General features: G+C 40.5%; 2 protein-coding genes and 1 non-coding gene across 3 annotated transcripts; all 3 read right to left on the reverse strand.

Moving 5' to 3' along the window:
• Nucleotides 1-7,619: 7,619 nt before the first annotated feature.
• Nucleotides 7,620-10,802, reverse strand: LOC118897992 (testis-specific gene A8 protein-like). Its single transcript, XM_036857674.1, has 2 exons — nucleotides 10,386-10,802; nucleotides 7,620-8,075 (listed from the first exon to the last, which is right to left on the reverse strand). Exons 1-2 carry the CDS (start codon nucleotides 10,800-10,802, stop codon nucleotides 7,620-7,622), a joined length of 873 nt encoding a protein of 290 aa, XP_036713569.1.
• Nucleotides 10,803-12,425: 1,623 nt separating this feature from the next.
• LOC118898649 lies at nucleotides 12,426-12,529 on the reverse strand. The gene has a single exon (XR_005020790.1). It is a non-coding gene; the product is annotated as a U6 spliceosomal RNA (small nuclear RNA).
• Nucleotides 12,530-18,655: 6,126 nt separating this feature from the next.
• Nucleotides 18,656-20,002, reverse strand: LOC118898094 (V-type proton ATPase subunit D-like). Its single transcript, XM_036858037.1, has one exon. It carries the CDS (start codon nucleotides 19,909-19,911, stop codon nucleotides 19,207-19,209), a length of 705 nt encoding a protein of 234 aa, XP_036713932.1. The 5' UTR covers nucleotides 19,912-20,002; the 3' UTR covers nucleotides 18,656-19,206.
• Nucleotides 20,003-24,017: the final 4,015 nt, after the last annotated feature.

Consider the following 24,017-nt stretch of genomic DNA (forward strand, 5'->3'; position numbering starts at 1 on the left):
GCTCCGTGGCATGTGGGATCTTCCCAGACCAGGGCTCGAACCCGTGTTCCCTGCGTTGGTAGGCAGACTCTCAACCACTGCGCCACCAGGGAAGCCCCTGGAATGGCTTTTGCCATCAGCCACTTACCAAATATTATCCACTTGTTCAAGCGATGTGATAAGCAGTCTGGTCATAACTGATTGTTTCAGCACTTTATTGACGAGTATTCTCAGACTTCATATAAGATGCTCTGATAACATGGATGAAGACACCAGGTGGGTTGTGTCTGTGATGAAAGAATCTGACGACTTTTACTGGGTCACGTTTGGGTTGAGGTGGCATGGGACGCGAAAAGCTACAAGTGGCAGTGAGAAAAGCAAGGGATGGACTAGCTAAGGTACAAAGGGAAAATCGTCCTGTCCACGGCTTGGAAAGAACCTGATATCTGTATGTTTCTTTGCTGCTTTTAATGTGATAGAGCACTGACACAGCTCAAATCAAGAAAGAATTTAGCTGGCCTCAAATATTTCCTGATAAATTGATTGTCCTTATCCAGAGAGAATGAACAGTGCTGGTAGTTACTGCTAAAATATATGGAGGCATCTGGTCTCCCCTACCCCACCATTTGCCTTAGTTTATCAAGCAACCCACTGTTTCTGTGACCCTGCTGGTGTTGGCAGTGCAGTAACTGAGAACATGGGCTATAAAAACTCTCAAATCTGGATCAAAATTCCAGCTCCACACCTCAGAAAGCCTTGCACCTTTGGCAGCTTATTTAATTTCCCTGAACGTTAGTTTTTCCCTTTGTAAAATGTAGATCATGATATTGGTCTTTCAGGATTATCATCAGAATTAAGTTAGATTGATGTATGTATGCCCTCTGTAAGTGGTGACTATTATTATACCTTCATTATTATCATCGTGGGTTTTGTTTTCAAGTTTTTACTTGTTCAGAGTCTAAATTTCTTTTAGGTCTGGTCTAACTTTTAAGAATAAAATTTGGGTCTATATGCTTATATTAAATTACAATTCTAGCATCATCTGCTTAACCTCTCATCATATAAGTAAATTTGACTGAAATCATTTCACAATTACATAGTTGTATACATTAAGTTAAAAAAAATGAAACCATCAATCCAGATGAAATAAAAGTAACTTCTGCCCTCTTTAGATAAATCAGTAATTCCTTTTATGAGCATATATCTAGAGAATAATTTTTAGTTAAAATGGATCATTCTGTATTATCATTAAACTCACTGAAGAATTAAGAGCGGGCGGACCCTTGGGAGAGCCTGAGCCCAATGCTTACAAGGGAAGAAATGGCTGTTTAGAGAGGTTTAGTGACTTATTGACAGGCAGACAGCTGCACTGTGATACAGACAAAACCAGATGGCTCTGCTTGCCATGCCCACTCAACACTTGTTCCAAGGCACCAATTCCTGTATTATCAAAAAGACAAATAGTGATACTGGTCACCTGCCCTTAAGGTCTTACTTTATGTTATCCCTTCTATTACCTATTTGAACTCCCCAATCAATGTACATCTTCCATCTCTCACAGCCTCCTGACCATACTAGCCCATCAGTCTTACAACACTCAGGTTCTTTTCTGACCTCAAGTTTAAAAGGCATCGTAGAGGCACCAGTGGTAATTATAGCCTCCCACCCTCTATTCCCAGAGTCTTACAATTATTACAGAGCTGGTGATTTCTGGGTAAAAATACTCAGCCCCATATCCTATGATCTCATTGAGAAGTGTTTGATGAAGATTTTGGTCCTATCTGCTGGCTCCTGGTGGGTTAGTGATGTGTCCCAGACACCCCTTTTTTGTTCCTTTCAGTGGTTCTTAGTTTCTAATTTCTTTATTCTGTCCTGTGTCAGAATAGCTCAAAGGGAAAAGAATATCCACGAATACTCTCCTTGAAAAATAGTCAAAAGTCATTTTGAAGATCTTGGGTCCCAGGGAATTAGGCGTATCTCTTTGGTCTTGCCTTGGTTCTGCTGGCAAGTCTTTTTACCCCAGGATGAAGAGGCTGGTGATGGAACTGAGCCGCGGCCCTGCCCCTGGGGCTAGGTGGGGCTGGGTGAAGCTCGGTCTGCAAGTGTGGAGCTGGTGGGAAGCACTGGGGGTAAGTCTTCTCTCTGGAAGCTGAGTTTCTGGCCTGTTGAGACACTTAGATGGAGGGTGTTAAGAAGAATCCACATAGATTAGACATTTTAGGCACCTCATTCCAAAGGTTTTCTTTTTATTGTCCAACTATGGGGCCTATATATATATATATATGGTTTTTTTTTTTTTGGTAGCTCAGTTTTGCTTCTATCTAATTACTACACTTTTTTGTAACAAGCAACAAAAACCACAATAAAAACAAAAACTCTAGATGAATTGGGAGATCATCTTAATGTCTTTTTAAAAGGGCATTAGCATGATCTTATGGGTTTAAAAAAGGAATACTTGCTTTTAAGATGACTTTATTCTCTGAGTTTCCGTTATCTGCCCTGGTGACCTCCCAGAAGCAAGGTCACTTGGGCATCCCTTATGAAAATCACTGATTTAATTTTGAATGAAATTTGTTGTATGACTATTATGGGGCTTTCCTTTCCCTGCTGTTTTAGATGAGGTACCTTTTTAAAAAGCATTCCAGTTAAAAATCTTTCTAGAAGATGCAATTGTGCTTTTGGTTTTCAGCTTTGCTCCTTTATTTTGTGACTTTTCTGTGAAGAATGTCTTTGGCCAGAAGCTTAAGGACATGGCTGAATTACGTGCTTTAATGAGAAGGGAAGTGTCAGGTCTTCAGTGTCTGACCCCTATACCTCACGTGAGACACTGTTCAGTACCCATCCTCGCTGGCCTTGTAAATGGCTTTAAATGGATTCCTGGGGACGTGACCACCTGGTGTCATCCCCTGGAAAGAGGATGGTCCTTCATTCATCAAATATTAATTGATGCCTCATACTGTGAAAGGACCTGGGAATTCAAAACCAAAACATGTGGCTCCTGTCCTCTAGAACTGCAAGGTCTTGTAAACAAGCACGTGCGTGATTGTGTTGATGTACCAGTGAGATCATGTAAAAGGCAGCTGCTCGCACAGGTAAGGGAGTAATTGACTCTGTGAATGATGGGGAGGAGGACAGCTGGTCAGAGACAGCCTCCAGAGCTCCCTTTCTTTCTCTGAGTGGGTGTTTACTGAGGGTGTACCTGGCACTGTTGCGGGCACCAGGCACACAGCACTGATAGGCAGGTAGGACTCAACTCTCAAGGAGGGAGAGAGAAAAACAATAAATAAGGGCCAACGGAGAAGCAAAATTCTGGTGTTTACAAACACCATACCCTAAGGGCTACTTCAGAGTGAGTGATCAGAAAAGATCACTCTACAGAGGTGAGATTTAATTTTAGACCTGAAAGTTAAGCAGGAATCAATTGTGCAAAGATTTGGAAAACTTTTTTCCAGGCATAGAAAGCAGCTAGGGCAAAAGTGTGCAAGTTGGAACATGCTTTATGTGTTTGAGAAATGGAAAGAAGGCAAGTGTGGCTGGTGGGTGGGGCTGATGAAGGGAAGGGGAGGGATCAATCATGTAGAGCCTTGTGGGCTGGGGTAAGAGATTAAGACAAACCCAGAGCATGAAGGGAAGCCGTTGGTGGGTTGTCAGCTCGGGCATGATGTGGTCCAAACTCTAGCTGCTGTGTGGAAAAGGGAATTCATCAGGGATAAGGGTGAAGCGTGGAGAGTAATTGGGAGATTACACCTGTAGCTCAGAAAAGAGACAGTGGCTAGTAGCGGGGTTGGTGGTACTGGAGAAAGAATTGGATGTTGTTGAAAGAGGAATTCACCCAGTATACATGGTGAAGGTAGGACAATCCAGACACAGGAGGAAGTGTGGGAGGATCATAATCTTCACAGTCTAGACTGAGAATGAGCAAATAGAGTCGCCAGAGAAGAGCTGGAAAGCAGGGCTTTGGGGGTCTCAGCCTAGGTGCCACTTTGATCTACATGTGTTCTTTGCAGCTTATTTTTTTTTAAGCTTTTTATTTGGTGATAGTTGTAGATTCACATGCACTTGTAAGAAATAATGCAGAGAGGTCCTGCACACCCTTCACTCAGTTTCTCCCAATAGTAACATCCTGCGTAGCTGTAGTACAGAATCACAGCTGAGAAACTGACATTACATCGCGTTCGGATTTCACCAGTTTTACAGGCACTCATTTGCATGTACTTACCTCTATGCAATTTTATTGCATGTGTAGACGTGTGTGACCACCACAGTGAAGACAACTATCTGTCACCAGGACCCCTCCCGTCACCCTTTTCCAGTCACATTCACTCCCTTCCCTCTCTTCCTCTCTAACCCCTAGTAACCACTAACCTGTTCTACATCTCAGTTCTTTTGTTATGGCAAGAATGTTATACACATGGAATTATACACTACGTATCCTGTTGAGCTGGGCTTTTCCCTCAGCAGCATTCCATTGAGGTCATCCACATTTTGCATGTAGCAGTAGTTCGTTCCTTTTTTATGACTGAGCGGTATTCCGGGGATGGATATACCATAGCTTGTTTAACCCTTCACCTGTTGAAAGACTTCTGAGCTGTTTCCAGTTTGGGGCTATTATGAATAAAGCCACCATAAGCATTTATGTATAGGTTTTTTGTGAACATTAAGTTTTCATTTCTCTGGGATAAATGTCTGAGAGTACAATTGCTAAACTGTATTGTAAACACATATTTGGTTTTGTAAGAAATTGCCATATACTTTTCCAGAATGCCTATACCATTTTTTATTCTTGCTAACAGTGTATGAGTGACTCAGTTTCTCTGCATCCTTGCCAACTTTTGGATTGTCACTATTTTTTATTTTGGTCATTCTGGTAGGTATATAGTGATATCTCATTGTGGTTTTAATTTGCATTCTTTAATGGCTAATGATGTAGAACACCTTTCCATGTGCTTATTTGCCATCTGTATATCCTCTTCAGTGAATTGTCTGTTCACGACTTTCACCCATTTTCTAATTGGTTGCTTGCTTTCTAACTGTGGAGTTTTGAGAGTTATTCATGTATTCTAGATATAAGTCCTTTCCCGGATATGTGGTATATATAAATATTTTCTCCAAGTCTATAGCTTGTCTTCTCATCCTCTCAACAAGGTCTTTAACAGAGCAAACATTTTTAATTTGATGCAGTCCAATTTGTCAATTTTTTATTTTACTGTTCATGTTTTTGGTGTCAAATCTAAGAACTCTTCATCTAGCCTTAGTTTCCAAAGATTATCTTCTCTATTAAAAAAAAACTTCACTGGAAAAATGAGATAGAAATAGTTAACTAGACGCCTATTATAATGAGATGGTTCTCTAAATCTAAATGGAAAAAAGCTTCTTCTCCTATACTGATACAGTCCAAAGGTGTCAAATTCAAGCATGCATCAGAATCACCTGGAGGACTTGTTAGAACACAGATTACTGGCTTCACCTCCAGACTCTCTGAGAATTTGCATTTCTAACAAGTTCCCAGGATGCCAATGCTGCTGGCTCCAGGGGCTACACTTTGAGATAGACTAATATATTCTAACTCTACTGAAGGTTAAACATTTGAGGTTGTTGCTTATTGGGGAAAAAAAAAAGACTGAAGACTGTCCTCAAGTCTATAAAGAGTTATGATGAACAGACTCTCGTCTAGGTCTACAGTGGACCAGGGGAAACATGAAAGCAGGGAAGATTCCAGTTGTACCTCTGGAAGATGTGAAGTACCAGGGTGAGGGTGCATTGGGATGGACCAACAGTGGAGGACACGGATTTTCTATACCTGGAGTCCTTCTAAAGAAAATAGGCCAGAGGCCATCCTTTGCTCTGAATTGTTGAGAAAGTCTCTTGTTTAAAGGTAAATGATTAAGTTTCTAAAAATGTAGGAGATGGCACAAGTCTGCAGATGAATTCTTCCCAGTTTCTAAAACTACTAAGTATAGTAATTGAATCCTTCAATTTTGTAGACGTTTTCTCTCTATGTTAGACTTGCATTCACTTAGTTACACATAAGGAGAATTTTCCTGGGTCTTGACAGTCAGGTAATCATGGTATATTCCTGGCATTGCTTGGCTAAGAGTCATTGTAATCCTTATCCCCGTATCACACAGAAATTTCAAAAATCTTCATCCTCTTGCACATTAATGTGCATAAATAGAGGTGGGGTGGGGCCTTGATCAACATCTTAGATCTGTCTTGCTCATTTATTTGTTCTTCTCATAAGAATGGGGTGGAGAATCTCTCTCAGAAACTGGCAAATGCAGAATTAAAACATTTTCACCATTTCTAAGAGTAGTACCAGAGTAAAAACAAAGAAATTAGGACCTAAATCTTCAGGTGCAGGCCTAACCTTGGGTCAGTGAACTTTGATAGCACCTGCAGACACCTCTTCCCAATCCATCGCAACACATCCTGGCACTGAGCCATTGCTATGTAGGAGCCAGAGGCCATCCATGGTCATGGCCTCTTACAAAAATCACTCTCTGTGATGAGCGTTTTGTGTCAGAGGCCATATACATCCAACTGAGATTTGAAAAGAAAAGATTTAAGGCAGATTTGGAAATGTATTACATTTGTCTTAAGAATGTCCTTTTCAGAACGAAATTGAGTCATTTGTTGAGACGTGGATGGATCTAGAGACTGTCATACAGAGTGAAGTAAGTCAGAAAGAGAAAAACAAATATCGTATATTAACGCATATATGTGGAACCTAGAAAAATGGTACAGATGAACCGGTTTGCAGGGCAGAAGTTGAGACACAGATGCAGAGAACAAACGTATGGACACTAAGGGGGGAAAACCGCGGTGGAGTGGGGATGGTGGTGTGCTGAATTGGGCGATTGGGATTGACATGTATACACTGATGTGTATAAAATTGATGACTGATTAAAAAATATATATATATCCTTTTCAGGGATGGGGTAGGCTGATTTGGGGTAAAACGCCAGCTGTTATTCTGGAGTGGCAACAACTCAAGCTGGGTTCATGTTCTTTCAAACCAAGGTGAGATGTAGGAATTTTTGGAAAGAATAATAACATTCCCATTGACTTCAAAGAAATGAGTGTCACAATGAGATAAGGAGACGGAATGTGGGTAAATCAGGCTGCTCTGAGACCTGCTTGTGATTGTTCCATAACGCATCAGTGCAACTATGATCGTAAAAGAAAAGAATCTTACAACTGGGGAAATCCTTCCCAACAAGAGTTTCTTTATTTAGCTTTCCTGAATTTAGAGACCACAGAAGGTCCTTTCATAGCAAGACAATTAATAAAAGTAAAAAAAAAAAAGATCTTTAGCCATCAATGTATGGTGCATTATTCTTTTTAAGATTTCATTTTTAGCAGTACAGCACTGCTGGGCAGAATACGGAAGAAATGGCATGTAATGTACAGGCACAGTGAAGACAAGCGCGGGCGTTGAAGTTGTGTAAAAGAATTTCAGAAAAGCAAAAAAGTAACTATGATTCGATTTTCAAGTTTGTTCAATATGTGAATTGTCTCCAGCGGCTGGGCTGTCTTGTTTGCACAGTTATTATTCACCTCAATAGCAGGGTCTTTTGAAATTATCAATTTGTGATGTGGCAGAGATTACAACCCTTGAGTGCACAGGAGTGACTTCCAGGTCACAGAAGGAGAGACGGGGTGGGGGGTGGGGCTGGAGGAAAGACTTGCCAACAGACAAACCCAATCCCAGCAAATGCTGCCAGCAGCTGAGCTGGCCCACCTGGCAGCAGCTTTGCTTCCGGCAGCAGCTCTCGTGCTGGCAGCAGCCCTTCCGCAGCCGCAGCTACACGGGCTGCAGCTCCAGGTGCGGCGATGGCGGCAGACCGCGGGGACGCTGCAGCAGCTCCCAGGGCAGCCGTAGCAGCAGGGGCCGCAGCTGGGGCCGCAGCCGACCCGGGAGCGTCTGCACGGGGCGCAGCTGCCGCCACCCCAGCCGAGGCAGCCACCGCACCTTCCACAGCCACAGCTGCGCACGGCGTCAAGTAGGGAGGACGCGAGAGAGATGAGGAAGGAGACACAGGAGGGAGGGAGGTCTGATGCCGCCTTCTGTGGGGGGAGGCCCTTATATACCGACTCTGCGGACAGGAGAGGGAAGACACATGACCATTTCCCTGTTGCTATTTGGCTTGATTTATATGGAAGAATCCATCATCTCTTATTACTTCCCTTTTAGATACCTTTGTCTTCATCACATTTTCAGTTTTGTTAATTTTTTCATAAAACTATATTCCAGTGCAATTTGAAAAGGCCTAAAAGTTCTAGGGAAGCATGCTGGGAACCAGGCTGTCAACAGGGATGGGCAGACTTCTTTATCATCCCTCACTGCCCAGGGAACATTACTGTGTGTGTGGGCTGTCAGGGGGTCTGCAGACCATACCCATCATTGGACAGCCCCTAGGCCAGGTGGTCTGTGAGCTTCCAAGGGGGTCAGTACAGTGAAGTTTAAGGTATAATCTCTGACCTCAAAGAGTTTGCAATAAAGTGACATTGGGAGATGGGGATGTGAAAATGGCAACACAGTCAAAGTCCACCGCCAAGGCCAGATGCCCTGATCATGCTTTGTAACCAGTGGGAACTGCTGAGACTAGAAGCTTTTATTCTTTACCTCTTCATTTGAAGCATACCATTGTGATTTGTCTTCTCACACCCAGGCTGTAATGATTATTTTAAAAACAGAAATACATCCTCCGACGAGTCTGAATTTTGATGATGTAGTTCTTGGTATGTTTAGCTTTGGATGAGGAACTAATTTTGTCTTTGATGATACGACATCAGTGGATGTCTGAGAGAAACACTTTGCTAAGTAGCCTGACTTAGGGGATTCTGACAGCAGGGCAGTTACCCTGAAGAGTGCGGGGGCAGAGGCCAGAGATGTAGGGGAAGTTGGGAAAAAAAGGAGTCTGTGGCTATGAGGTAAAGCATGTAGTTGTGGATCGTGGTGAGATTTGAGGGTTGGTGACCAACACGGAGGCTGTAAAAATATAAGGTAGGAAAAATGAAAGTGCAAGTGGGCTATTCATCACACAAGCTGGTGTAGGAGCATCTCTAGCCATCACTGAGAGTTCAGAGACCTTGGTGGGGATGTTTGGTGGCTGACTTTCCCCCAAGCTTCATTTGCAACAGGCTTGCTGTTCAGAACCCATTTTGCCAATCTGGTAAGATTGTTCTTCAGGAATTTGAGTGAGAAGAAATGCTGTGTCGTCCCCAGGGCCGACTGTGGTGTTATCAATGATCCCAAACCATTTCTGTGGTATGCGGACCAAAGAGCATTTCAGCTGCTCAGGGGGTGCTTGTACAGGGGTGAGCGGCACAGTGGAGCAGAGATATGTGAATAGGTGTGAGAGCTTTTAAAGAGGCAGAATCAACAGAATTTGGTGAGAGACTAGATATGGGCTGAGAGAAAGGAAGGATTCAAAGATGACTTTTGAAATAGATTGCCAATTTGATGGGTAAGGAACAGTGGAGAAATTTACTTTTTTGTGGGGGGTGGGCAGGGAAGATTAGGACTTGAGTCTGGGGCAGTCGACACTGGAAGTGCCTCTGAAATACCCGCAGGGAGAAGGTAGACTGCGAGTTGGCTAAGTTCGGAGTCTGGAGAAGATTCCAAGCTGGACGTGCACACTGAAGGAACGAGTCCAGGCTCATACATGTGGAAGTGGAAACCATAGGTGTGGATGTGAGCGCTAAGGGAAGGATTGCAGGGTGAGAGAGGAGAGCACTGGATCCAGGCTTTCAATAGACAACTTTTGAGGTTAAAAACGAAAAGAGGGTCATTTCATTTAAAAATTTTATTTGCATTTCATTCCAAAAATTTTGGAAATATAGCCGTGAACATGTAGCTTCACAAGAACTAAAATGGCCAATTTAATGAGGTGGAAGGCACACAGTAGTAACAAATGGGAAAATTTTGAAAGAGAATGGCTTGTTCAATTTGTATATTCATATTTACTCATCTGCATCTCGAAGTTTCTGTTAAAGCAGGGTGATTTCAACTGAATATTTGGAGAGAAAACCATTGAGGAGAAACAGAACAGGAGCTGGTAGTAATCAAGTGCCTTCTTAATTCAAAATCTCAAAGATTCAACTGTGTTTCTGTGAAAATGAAGATCCCTTCCAACATGTTAGCATCTCTTGGTTTGTTTCTAAAATGACTTTAAAGAGAAAAGCTAAAATTAGCAAATGTATTGGGTCAAATATAGTCCATAAGAATGTAAACAAGGAATAACCCCAGACAACCCCATTTGGAAACTGCAATGGCAACAACGAGGGAGTGACCACTGGTCAGGAGTCTTGGGTTGCTTCCTCTCCCTTCTCCCAAGATGGTATATAAGGGCTTCGTAGAAGGCAGCATTAGACCTCCCTCCCTCCTGGGTCTCCCTCCTCACCTCCCCCGAGGCCTCTCTCCCGACGCCGTGGGCAGCTGTGGCTGTGGAAGGTGCGGTGGCTGCCTCGGCTGGGGTGGCGGCAGCTGCGCCCCGTGCAGACGCTCCCGGGTCGGCTGCGGCCCCAGCTGCGGCCCCTGCTGCTACGGCTGCCCTGGGAGCTGCTGCAGCGTCCCCGCGGTCGGCCGCCATCGCCGCACCTGGAGCTGCAGCCCGTGTAGCTGCGGCTGCGGAAGGGCTGTTGCCAGCACGAGAGCTGCTGCCGGAAGCAATGCCGCTGCCAGGTGGGCTGGTCTGCAGGTGCTGCTGGTTCCCATTCTGTTGGTAAGACTTCCCTCCTTCCCATTCTGCTTGTTTTTCCTCCGTTCTATGGTCCTGGACTCTCTTCCTGGCTTGCTTTTGTACCTCAAGTCTTCCCATCTGCAAAGTTTCCAGACTAATAGGAAACATCTAATGGAAAAAATATGTATGCAGCCCAGCACCTGAGTAACTGTGCAAATTAGTAAACTCAACTGAACAGTATAATGATTCCTAATGTTTGGTTTTATGGGTATGAATACATCCAATTGACTGCCATTCAGCTCCATCTTTGCTCCGTTTTTACCTGTCCTCATGCATGGTTTTCTTTTCTTTTTTTCCTTTTGTGTTCTTAGTTATCACAGAATATCGTCCAAATTTCCTAATAAAATAAAAACTAGATGCCCATAAGAAAACATTCTTTTTGTTTTCGTTGTATCTGAGCACACTGAATCCTGGTTTGTCTGTCCTGAAACTTAAGAGAGAATTTATCTTTGAACAAAGCCTTTAAAACCCTCACAGTGGCAGCCTCACAAGCAAAGGTCAGATAGGAAGCCCTGCCAGGTCTGGGGGGACTAATCTCTCCTCCCAGTGAAACAGCACTTTGCCTCAGTGACTCCTCTCTCCCTTATACCCAAGCTTGTAGCCTCTTCCCTGGTTCATTGATGCAACATGACATGGCCCATCAGCAGCTGGTCCGCAAGCTAAACAAGGCCATTCCCTTCAGGACCCAAATGCAGAATTCAGTGGCAGGACTAAGACCACTTGGGCTTTTGAGGGGTTTCTTTTACGGGCATATTCAATCTTTTTTCTTCGCCTCTTCCTGTTCTTTGTGTATGAAGTTTTCTTTTCAATTTTTTCAGTACACTGCAACATTCAATAAAAGATATTGAAACATTTTAAAATAAAACACATTAGATTGCCACAAACTCTCCCAATGCCTCTGTCTTCTCAGCTATCTTTAGCAAAAGTAATAAGTGAAATAAAGCCCTGATGAAAGGAAGCCAAGGGGAAAGGGGGTTTTCAATGCATTTTTTCCAGGAGAAAGTCTTTTCTCCCACTCTTTCAATTTAATTAAAAGCAACAGGGTAACCGCTTCTTTTCTTTTTCCTTACCTTTCTATTCCCTTCTTTCCCTCTCCTCTTCTTTCCCCTCCTTTTCCTTTCCTTTTGTCTTTTTATGGTTATTCTCTACAACTTTCTCCAATTGTGGAGATTTTGCTGTTTTATAAGGAGTAGAGATGGTAGGCTGAGGAGATTTTGGGTAGCAATGGTTCAGTATTTTCACATTGATGCAACCTTTATGTTCAAAAAAGCGAAAAAAGATCTAGTGTGGATAACATATAAAAATAAAATAAGTTAATAGTATAGCTGGGCTCAAAATCAAGATAAATATCCCCATGGAGAAGACACAGAATGAGAATGCAGAATGCAAGGCTGTAGCCGTGGCCTTGTTGGGTTCTGGGCCTGAAAATGGGCTATTAAGAGAGTGGGGATATGATAGCAGAGACTAGATATCCCACATGGGATGGGAGACCAGAGCCACGCTCACTTTCAAGGTTAGGTGCCAGGGTGGGTCCTCTTGGGTCTTGAAAAATATCTACTGCTCTTTGCTGCCTGGGGCTATGGCTTCTAAACTATTGTCCACCAGAGAGACTGGAGGATGGACACAGTCCCGAGACGGCAAATCTTTTCCTCCTGCTTCTCCTCCTCTTCCCCTCCCCTCCCCTTCCCCCACTTTCTTCTTTTAAATATGAAATGTTCCATGACTTTGCATGTCATCCTTGCACAGGGGCCATGCTAATCATCTCTGTATCATTCCGGTTTTAGTATATATGCCACATCTGAGACCACAGATTGACTTAAATCATCTGTGGTTTGAGAATAATCTATAATATCCCATGACTACTATGGGATGGGGCCTGGGGGTGGGGCAGGAAAGATAACTACAAAACTTCTAGACAGGAAGAAGCAGGGTGTGGGGAGTTGGGGTGAGAAGAGAAAGAAATGAAAACAAAACCAAAACACCTTTCACTTTAAGTAAGTCTGCAAACAAGTTTCAAACACACTTTGTAGTAGGAGCCTCTAAGATGACGCCCAATGATCCTTGCCTCCTGGTGTTGACACACTTGTGAAATCACCTTCTCTTGAGTATTGGTTGGATCTAATGGCTAATGACCACAATGCCACACAAATGGTAGGATGTCACTTCCTTGATTAGGTCATAAAGTCTGTAACTTCCGTCTTCAAGCTGACTCTTGATTTCCTGGCTTGTACACTTTGATGAAGCAACCTGCCATGTTGCAGGGACCCACGTGACATGGAATTGAGGATGGTCTTCAGTCAACAGCCAGCAAAGAATTGAAGGCCTCAGCTCAATGGCCCACAAAGAAATGAATTATGCCAACAGTCACATGAACTTGAAATGGATCCTGCCCCAGGCAGGCCTTGAGAGGACCACAGCCCAGTCAATACCTTGACTGCAGCCTGTAAGAGACTCTGAAGCAGAGGACCCAGTTAAGCTGTACCCAGATTCCTGACTCAGAAACTGTGAGATAATCAACATGTGCTTTTTAAGTCATAAAGTGTTGTAGTAATTTGTTATGCAGTAATAAATAACTAATGCACATTTGCAAACATCTAATGTTGAGAAAGAACAATGAAATAAAACTTCGGACGTGAATTCATTTCAGATGAAATTGACTTTATAAAACTGACAATGTCTTTTTTTTTTTTTAACATCTTTATTGGAGTATAATTGCTTTACAATAGTGTGTTAGTTTCTGCTTTATAACAAAGTGGATCAGTTATGCATATACGTATGTCCCCATATCTCTTCCCTCTTGCATCTCCCTCCCTCCCACCCTCCCTATCTCACTCCTCTAGGTGGTCACAAAGCACCGAGCTGATCTCCCTGTGCTATGCGGATAATTACCAATAGCTATCTATTTTACGTTTGGTAGTGTATATATGCCCATGCCACTCTCTCACTTTTTTCCAGCTTACCCTTCCCCCTCCCCGTGTCCTCAAGTCCATTCTCTAGTAAGTCTGCGTCTTTATTCCCGTCTTGCCCCTAGGTTTTTCATGACCATTTTTTTTTAATTCCATATATATGTGTTAACATATGGTATTTGTTTTCCTCTTTCTGATTTATTTCACTCTGTATGACAGACTCTAGGTCCATCCACCTCACTACAAATAACTCAATTTCATTTCTTTTTATGGCTGAGTAATATTCCATTGTATATATGTGCCACATCTTCTTTATCCATTCATCTGTCGATGGACACTTAGGTTGTTTCCATGTCCTGGCTATTGTAAATAGAGCTGCAATGAACATTGTGGTACATGACTCTTTTTAAATTATGGTTTTCTCAAGGTATATGCCCAGTAGTGGGATTGCTGGGTCGTATGGTAGTTCTATTTTTAGTTTTTTAAGGAACCTCCATAATGTTCTCCATAGTGGCTGTATCAATTTACATTCCCACCAACAGTGCAAGAGGGTTCCCTTTTCTCCACACCCTCTCCAGCATTTATTGTTTATAGATTTTTTGATGATGGCCGTTCTGACTGGTGTGAGGTGATACCTCATTGTAGTTTTGATTTGCATTTCTCTAATGAGTAGTGATGTTGAGCATCCTTTCATGTGTTTGTTGGCAATCTGTATATCTTCTTTGGAGAAATGACTATGTAGGTCTTCTGCCCATTTTTGGATTGGGTTGTTTGTTTTTTTGATATTGAGCTGCATGAGCTACTTGTAAATTTTGGAGATTAATCCTTTGTCAGTTGCTTCCTTTGCAAATATTTTCTCCCATTCTGAGGGTTGTCTTTTTGTCTTGTTTATGGTTCCCTTTGCTGTGCAAAAGCTTTGAAGTTTCATTAGGTCCCATTTGTTTATTTTTGTTTTTGTTTCCATTTCTCTAGGAGGTGGGTCAAAAAGGATTTTGCTGTGATATATGTCATAGAGTGTTCTGCCTGTGTTTTCCTCTAAGAGTTTGATAGTGTCTGGCCTTACATTTAGGTCTTTAATCCATTTTGAGTTTATTTTTGTGTATGGTGTTAGGGAGTGTTCTAATTTCATTCTTTTACATGTAGCTGTCCAGTTTTCCCAGCACAACTTATTGAAGAGGGTGTCTTTTCTCCAATGTATATTCTTGCCTCCTTTATCAAAGATAAGGTGACCATATGTGCATGGGTTTATCTCTGGGCTTTCTATCCTGTTCCATTGATCTATATTTCTGTTTTTGTGCCAGTACCATATTGTCTTGATTACTGTAACTTTGTAGTATAGTTGGAAGTCGGGGAGCCTGATTCCTCCAGCTCCATTTTTCTTTCTCAAGATTGTTTTGGCTATTCGGGGCCTTTTGTGTTTCCATACAAATTGGGAAATTTCTTGTTCTAGTTCTATGAAAAATGCCAGTGGTAGTTTGATAGGGATTGCATTGAATCTGTAGATTGCTTTGGGTACTATAGTCATTTTCACAATGTTGATTATTCCAATCCAAGAACATGGTATATCTCTCCATCTATTTGTATCATCTTTAATTTCTTTCATCAGTGTCTTATAGTTTTCTGCATACAGGTCTTTTGTCTCCTTAGGTAGGTTTATTCCTAGGTATTTTATTCTTTTTGTTGCAATGGTAAATGGGAGTGTTTTCTTAATTTCACTTTCAGATTTTTCATCATTAGTGTATAGGACTGCAAGAGATTTCTATGCATTAATTTTGTATCCTGCTAATTTACCAAATTCATTGATTAGCTCTAGTAGTTTTCTGGTAGCATCTTTAGGACTCTCTATGTATAGTATCATGTCATCTGCAAACAGTGACAGCTTTACTTCTTCTTTGACAATGTCTTTTAAGTAATAAGTTTTTGGGAATTTTCAAGGAGATAAATAAAGGGATGACTTCCATAAAAAAAGAATAAGAATTTAGAAGGCAAATACAGGTAGAAATGAAATAAGAATAGGTTGATATCAAAACAACCAATCTGAAATCTTGGGAATAAAAATATGCAAGTTGAAATAAAAACTCAAGCAACAAAATAAATGTGGGCACCATCAAAGAGAGAATTTCTGAATTGTAAAATAGATATGAGGTGTTTACTCAGCACACAGCAGGGAGAGATCAAGGACCGTAGTAGAGAATAAAGTCGTTAGTCTCAACATTCTATCTAATCTGGGAAGAAACGTTTTGAAAACTTTCCCAGTGGAGCTGCCTCGTATGCCCAAGCATTTCTTCCCACTACCCCTAAACTCATTCACCTTGGACTTAAATTCAAGACACCTGGGTGGATTAAATTTCAGGCATCTTTTATCCTTGGGTGGATTAGTTTCCAGGCAGCTTTCACTCTACTAAAAACCTCAGACTCCAAATTATCACAAAGCAAATGTCAGTGTTTTCCATTAGAACTTTTAGTGAATATTGAGTTGCTTAAAATTAATTAGAACACCTCTGCTTAGACAGATCAAGTAAGAATTTAGTAGATTGTGCATCTGTTTCTTTTCTGGGGATGCTCACTAGCCAACACCACAGGTCTCTGTGAGTTAGGCTATTCTGATCACTGTTTTGGCTCCACTGTGGTAACCATACCATCTTGTCTTTGGCAATTAAGTGACAGCACTTGGCCTCTGCTACCCCAGGACCCCATTATCTCCATTGCATTTAAGTATCTCATTTCAATGGTATCAGCTCCTACTGTAATTTCTGACCTGTAGAGAAAAGCAACCACAGAGTTCTTCAGGAATGCTGGGCTCCCCTCACAAATGTATTTCTCACAATCATGGTAGCATTTTTTAGCAATAGTGTATTTTTTAGTTAAGCTTTGTACGTTATTTTTTAAAGATATAATGCTATTGCACATTTAATAGACTGCAGTATAACTTTTTTTAAACATCTTTATTGGAGTATAACTGCTTCACAATGGTGTGTTAGTTTCTGCTGTATAACAAAGTGAATCAGCTATACATATACATATATCCCTATATCCCCTCCCTCTTGTGTCTCCCTCCCTCCCACCCTCCCTATCCCACCCCTCTAGGTGGTCACAAAGCACAGAGCTGATCTCCCTGTGCAATGCGGCTGCTTCCCACTAGCTATTTTACATTTGGTAGTGTATATATGTCCATGCCACTCTCTCACTTCGTCTCAGCTTACCCTTCCCCCTCCCCGTGTCCTCAAGTCCATTCTCTACTTCTGCATCTTTATTCCTGTCCTACCCCTAGCTTCATCAGAAACAATTTTTTTTTTTTTTTTTTAGATTCCATATATATGTGTTAGCATACGGTATTTGTTTTCCTCTTTCTGACTTACTTCACTCTGTATGACAGACTCTGGGTCCATCCACCTCACTACAAATAACTCAATTTCGTTTCTTTTTATGGCTGAGTAATATTCCCTTGTATATATGTGCCACATCTTCTTTATCCATTCATCTGTCAATGGACACTTATGTTGTTTCCATGTCCTGGCTATTGTAAATAGTGCTGCAATGAACATTGTGGTACATGACTCTTTTTGAATTATGGTTTTCTCAGGGTATATGCTGGGTCATGTGGTAATTCTATTTTTAGTTTTTTAGTAGTGGGATTGCTGGGTCATGTGGTAATTCTATTTTTAGTTTTTTAAGGAATTTCCATACTGTTCCCCATAGTGGCTGTATCAATTTACATTCCCACCAACAGTGCAATACAGTATAAATTTTATACACACTGGTAAACAAAAAATTCATGTGACTCACTTTATTTTGATGTTCACCTTACTGAAGTGGTTTAGAACCAAACCTGAAATATCTCTGAACTATGCCTATATACAATACTAGTATAATAATAATAATCACACATTGATCACTTAATATGTATTGGACCTGTGCTATGTATTTCTTTATCTATTATCCAAATCAAAACAAATCACACTTTTATGAGGTAAGGCACAGACAGCTAATATATATCATTCACTCTAGGATATTTCATCTTTCTGCTCTTGGATGATCCCAGTTGTCTGATTTCCATGCTATTTTGGGGACAGACTTGAAAGTATTGAAATAGTATTTTGGGTCCCAGTTGCTCACCGAGACCATACAGATGGTTTGTTTCAGTTTCATCAACTCCATCTTTTGGTTGTATCCTGTTTACTGCCCAATAGCTGAGGCTTTAATGTGATGTTGATGAGGTTCATGATGGTCCTGTCTTTCATGGTATCTTAGTCTAGGATAAAACACTAAAGAACCATGTATTTTAGCACCATATATATTCAGGAAGCCTGTCCTCTGAGTCCATGGTGGGAGAGACCAGACTAAAACTGTGTTACTGGGCTCCTGTCAGGAGTTGAGTCCTCTGATTCGTTTAGTTTCTGACCCATAGTAGAACTACATTTTCCCTTTCTGTATTTGGCTGAATAGATTATGTAAATGCTTATTATTAGGAAAAGTCCAACAATGACAGAAAATTAACTCCCCTAAACTAAAAACTAAAAAAAAAAAAAAAAAGAAAGAAAAAGAAAAGGACATTAATGAGTCACATAAGTCTGACACTGAATATATATAATGATATTTTACTACAAGCTGAGAGAGCTTCCGCAGGTCTGATTCTCTGTCTCGGTTTTCTCATTTGTAAAATTAGAATAATAACAATACCTACTCACACACTTGTTGTGAGGCTTAAATAAGTTGTTAAATGTAAGGCATATAGAAGGGTGCCTATATAGTATGAATTCAGTAAATTTTAACTTTGTATACTTCTGAAACTCTCCAAATATATACATATTCTAAAACTATAACTATATAGTTATATATACAGATATAGTACATATTTACTATATATGTATATATAGTTTATTCTTTTCCTATAATGTAGTACACTTGAAAAAATTGCAGTGTTTCCATCTAGAACCATTGAAATTATACTAATAGACCTATAAAAGTTTAGAATTAATGTATGTTTCTAATGAAATAATTGAACCCTTAATTGTTTTTTTTTTTAATCATTTTACTGTTTATTACCATAGTCACATTTGAATTGGCAGAACTGTTCCCATGACAGACAAGACAGACCTGTCATTCAAGGAAGAATAAGTGAAGGTTTTCATAAAGCTTGAGGAGAGAAGTCCCACAGTAACTAACACAAGGATGGCTGCAGCAATCTCAGACAATGGTGTGCAAGTAGGTAGGAACAAAGGGTGTTCCAGCAGTAGCTGTCCTACATGTGTTGGCCTGAGACCACTGCTGTTTCCTAAGGGGAATTTCTTAATATGTTGGTAAGCAGATCACTTGCAACAGACGTGTAAGTGCAGTAGGGTGACGCTTCGCAGAATAAATTCTATAAGTTTCTGGGCAGGTTCTACAAATCTCATTGGTGATAAATGGTTGCTGAACTATGATTCTGCAAAGGTAATCCCATAAACGGACATCAGGGAATTTTACAACTGGTGAAATTCTTAGGCCAAAAATTAAATAGCCACACATACCAAACCTACACACCGTGAATTAAAATGATGCCATGTTAGGCCTTCTGAAAGAATCAGCAGGAAAGATTATTCAAAGAGAAGATCCTCATCCTTCTCTTCAGCCAGAAGATTAGCAGGCTCCATCACCTCTCCAGCTGCCCTCCATTGTTCCAAGTCCTTCTCAGACTTTTCCTTGAGAATCTTTTTCTTCTCCTGTATTTTCTTTAACCTATAGAACTCTTCTCTCTCTCTCTCATGCAGCTCTGTGATGATATAAGCAAGGGTACGTTCAATCCGGGGAATGATGACATGTTCAATGGCATTTACACACCTGTTGGTTATCTTAATAGCTTCATCCAAAGTAACAAAGGAAGTCTGCAGCGAAGCTAGTTCCACCAGTAGTTCCACTGCTTTGGCATAATTCCTCTTCAGTTTAGCCAACTGTTCGCCACCTCTGGCTAAACCAGTCAGTTCATAACTGTCAGTTCCTTCATGGTAATGTTCAAATACTGGCAAAGTAACACCTGCTACATTATCTTTCTTTGCTCTAATCTTCACTTGGGCTTTATTTACATTTTGGATTACTGTGGTGCTGAAGTCCCCTGCTGTGAACTTGGCCTCAGCAAGTGAAAAGGCAGCTTCTCTCATCACTTCACCCATCAACATTTTAGTCTCTATTATCTTCTTAAGGATCTGTCGAAATCGAAGAGTTAAGGCGTCAGATTTTTTCTTTAGGAGGTTTCGACCCTTCTGTGCTCCTTTTAAGTGAGCCCTCATGATGGTCTGTGCCATTCACGAGGGAAAGATTTCAATTCTGTCTTTGCCCGACATTCTGACGATGACTGTTCGGCCCGGGTCCCTGGCCGGGCAATCGTGGCAGCAACAAGCCCCCTTAATTGTTTTAATGACTCTCTTTACATGTCTAGATCAAGAGGCCTTAATTATATTTTATATTTTAAAAATTTAACTATAGTAACTTAAAAATTTTTTTGTTTGTATGGTGTGAATTTTCTCTTTCCCCCATCTCCCCCTTGAACTTTAGATGTCCTTGTATTTTAGATGTGTTTTCTATAAATAGAATATATTTGGAATCATTTATAATGATTCCATTTATAATTGGAATCCTGTCTGGCAATACCTTTTAGTATTTTACTTTTTTTTACTGGGTAATTTAACTTAAAATTGTTTGAATTTAATTTTTAGAAAATTATGAACGTTCACAAAAGTGGACAGAATAGTTTACAAATGCCTATTTATCCATCACCAGGCTTCATCAATTACCAGCTCAGAGCCAATCTTGTCTCATCAATGCCCCAAGCACTTACCCTTTCCCCTCATAGATTAATTTGAATCCTGTATCATATAACTTAATAAATATTTGTGTGTATCTTTAAAAATAAGGACTCACGAAAGCATAACCACAAACTACTATCACACCTAAAAACATTAATAATTCTTTAATATCTCTAGTCAGTGTTCAGATTTCCCTGATTAGTTTCTTGGTATGAATCAGGATTCAAATAAAATTCACACATGGTAATTGATTGATAGATCCCCTAAGATACTATCAACTTCTTTTTCTTATCCCCTTGAATCTTCTTTGTTGAAAAGAACCATAGCTTCCCAGATTCTGGTGTTTTTGAGTGATATCCCTGGATGTTATTTGATGAGTCCTTGTATCTCCTCTATTTTCTGTAAATTGGTAGTTCAGTCTAGGAGCTTGTTTATTATTTCTTACTACTATATTTTTCGTATTTTTTCATGCTCCTGAATTCCCCCCTCCTTTCTTGAATTCTTTAGTGTTATCATTTTTCCATAATATGTTGTATTCCTCTCTTCTGTATATAAATTATGTAATCTATTTCTAATTTTTTAGGAGTTACACTTGACATATTCACCCTTAAACAAAGCAGGGGTGTATAAGAATGCTGGTGGTGGGAGTTGTCTGTCCTGGGTACAGTCAGTAAGGGGGAGAATTGTCCGTAGAGAATTTAAAAGCAATAATAAAACTGATTAAAACTCTGTTTGCATTTTATTATTGGCATGATCCAGCAATTCCACACAGTGATGCTGATAATTCTTTTAAAACCTTTGTTGGTCTGATTATGCTGTTTATTATTTCAGTTGATTTGCTTATGATGTTTTATATCCTTATATGATTTTGGATTTTTTAATCATAAACTCATATTTGGTGGAATTTCATCTGTGGTAATATTTTGATTCTTGTGTTGAGGGACACTCTTCTAGAGAGCATCTGCTTTTAATACATATATGTGCCTGCAACCATTGCCAATCTGGGCCACTTTAAACTAAATTCTCAGCTTAAAAAAAATTAGCTTGCAGGAATTGGGTTCTAGAATTACGTGAGTGCTGGCTTATGAAGACAAATTCTTAGAGTTAATTCTTCCAATTCCACCCAGATTAATCTTCTTTGTTAGGGTTTTTTTCCCCTGTTTTATTCTATTTCACCACTCACTGAGGATGTAGCCCTTTGGGGTGCCACTGAAGCCCAAACTCCAGGTCACTGGGGGAATCAGCAGATGCCTTGAGCACATGACAGACTCAGTGCTTCCTTGTCTATCTGGTTTCCTGTCCTGCTTTGGCCTCTGAGGATTTTTTCTTACTTATTACCAATTCAGACATTTATTTTAAAAAGTTAAATTTATATCCACAAGTTTTAGGTGTTTTGTAGTGTAAGGATTTTCCTGATATCTAGTCTGTTGTTGCTTTAATGGAAGTAAGCCTTTCTTATTTTAATATTTTTAAAAACACTTGTTGAAATTTGTTTAAATGTCAAACATCACTCTCTTCTCCTTCAAGTTCAATCCCTCAATCCTATTCCCCTGAAGATAACTGCACTGAGGCCGTCTCCACGAGAATAGAAAGGTAAGAAAAAAAGTTGTCCGAGTGATCAGGGCCCAAACGCGTTGAAAATCCATATAAGTCGTTGTTTTGTTTGATATTGAAAATCTGGCTTTCAACTTCAGCTATTCTTTGAGTTGACTCCAAAATAGCTTATGAAATAGTGAAGCCTAAGGCTGAGCAACTGTACACATCACAGGTTTGGATTAATGGATGTGAAGTGAAAATACTCATCTGAGCTACCTGGGCTGGCAAATATTACATGCTTTAAACACATCTGAAAATTTTCAGTTTTGGTGTGTGTGAGGCTGCCCCAAATTTGAACACATCCCTATTTCATGCACTTAAAATAACAGCATCACTGCTCTACTTTCTGTGAGGTAATCTTTCTGTTTAGAGTGTCCCTCCCTTAACTAAGCCCTTTGGGGTTATAACTAAAAATCCATTTTCATGATCCTAATTTTATTTAATTTAGAGTAGACGAAAGCATCAGTTATCCTAGCTAGATAACCTAATGGAGTGTGTAATCAGGGTCCATCTGGCAGGTCCTAGAGTAGCTGAGTGCAATGGCTTTCTGCCAGGAGAGCTAGAAAGGATCACTTTGCATTCCCCAGGGAGGACAGGAAAGACAGAGCAGCACAGCACTGTGATTTTCATGACATCAAGTGGCCACTTTACACCACTACTCTTCTCTTTTCTTTTTCACGTGTACTTCCCAAACTTGGTGGTAATGGGGTTTAGGACATGCTAACCCCAAATATGCATCTTGGCATACTAAATATTTTTTTTAGTAGGTTCTCATTAGTTATATATTTTATACATAGTAGTGTATATATGTCAATCCCAATCTCCCAATTCATCCCACCCCCCATTTTCCCCCCTCGGTGTCCATATGTTTGTTCTCTATGTCTGTGTCTCTATTTCTGCTTTGCAAATAGGTTCATCTGTACCATTTTTCTAGATTCCACATATATGCGTTAATATACAATATTTGTTTTTCTCTAATATTTTTAATGGGAATTTGAGACACTGCAGGTGCAGGAAGGACTTTCTGACCTTCCCCTGAAGCAGGTCATTAGACCCTCATGTGAGAGGTGCCCTCCCTATACCCAGAGGAAATGAGCATCCTTACCTCCAAAGACAAAGGGACACAGAGAGGAACCTGAATGCACAGGCTATGCTGTTTCCCCCAGTTTACTACTCTTAGCTCATATCCTTTCTGTCCTATCACATTTTTTTCATGACTTTCCAGTCTTCATCAAATCTAAGATAAAAACACACAGGTTTAAATATTTCTCTGGGTCTTCATTTCCTTATGAAGGCTCCTGTGGCCCATAAAACTTAGATCACATAAATTTGTATGCTTTTCTCTTGTTAATCTGTCTTTTGTTACAGAAACCCAGCTAAGAACCAAACACGGTAGGAGGAAAAAATATTCTTCTAAAATTGCAGAGTTGCTTTTCATATCTTAAGCCTCCAGACCATCCAGGGAGGAGGAGGGTGAAGGCAATGAGATTCATGAATGGGAGGAGGTCCTAACTGTCAACTCCCTTAATCGAGAAGAAACGGATGTTCACCCAGTCTGTTCCCCATTCAAAAGAGTATCTTTGCAAGTTGGAGGGTGGAAGGATGTGTGTGTGTGTGTGTGTGTGAGAGAGAGAGAGAGAGAGAGAGAGAGACAGAGAGAGATGGAGAGATAGAGTAACAGGCAACCAATTTGTCAATAGCTGGGTGTTTGGTGTGAAACTAGTGAGGTGTTATTACTTCATTTACTTAACTAAAGGGTTATCTGAAGAAGTTAACCTTTATTGAGAGGTTGTGTGGTTATTCACCCCCTTCCTCTAACACCCCGTGCCCCACCCCCCATATTTTAGACTGAGGAATTTCATCTATCTTTTAAAAATAAGATTCCCCCCAGGAAATTATATCATCTATATATCACAACATATTCTTATGCTTTTAGTAAAGATAGAGACTTTATAGTTACCACTCCTTGCCTAATTGGCTGTGTATTTAAAGATTATTATTAAATTACT

This window comes from Balaenoptera musculus, chromosome 7 (assembly GCF_009873245.2).
Source record: "Balaenoptera musculus isolate JJ_BM4_2016_0621 chromosome 7, mBalMus1.pri.v3, whole genome shotgun sequence".
Taxonomy (NCBI): domain Eukaryota; kingdom Metazoa; phylum Chordata; class Mammalia; order Artiodactyla; family Balaenopteridae; genus Balaenoptera; species Balaenoptera musculus.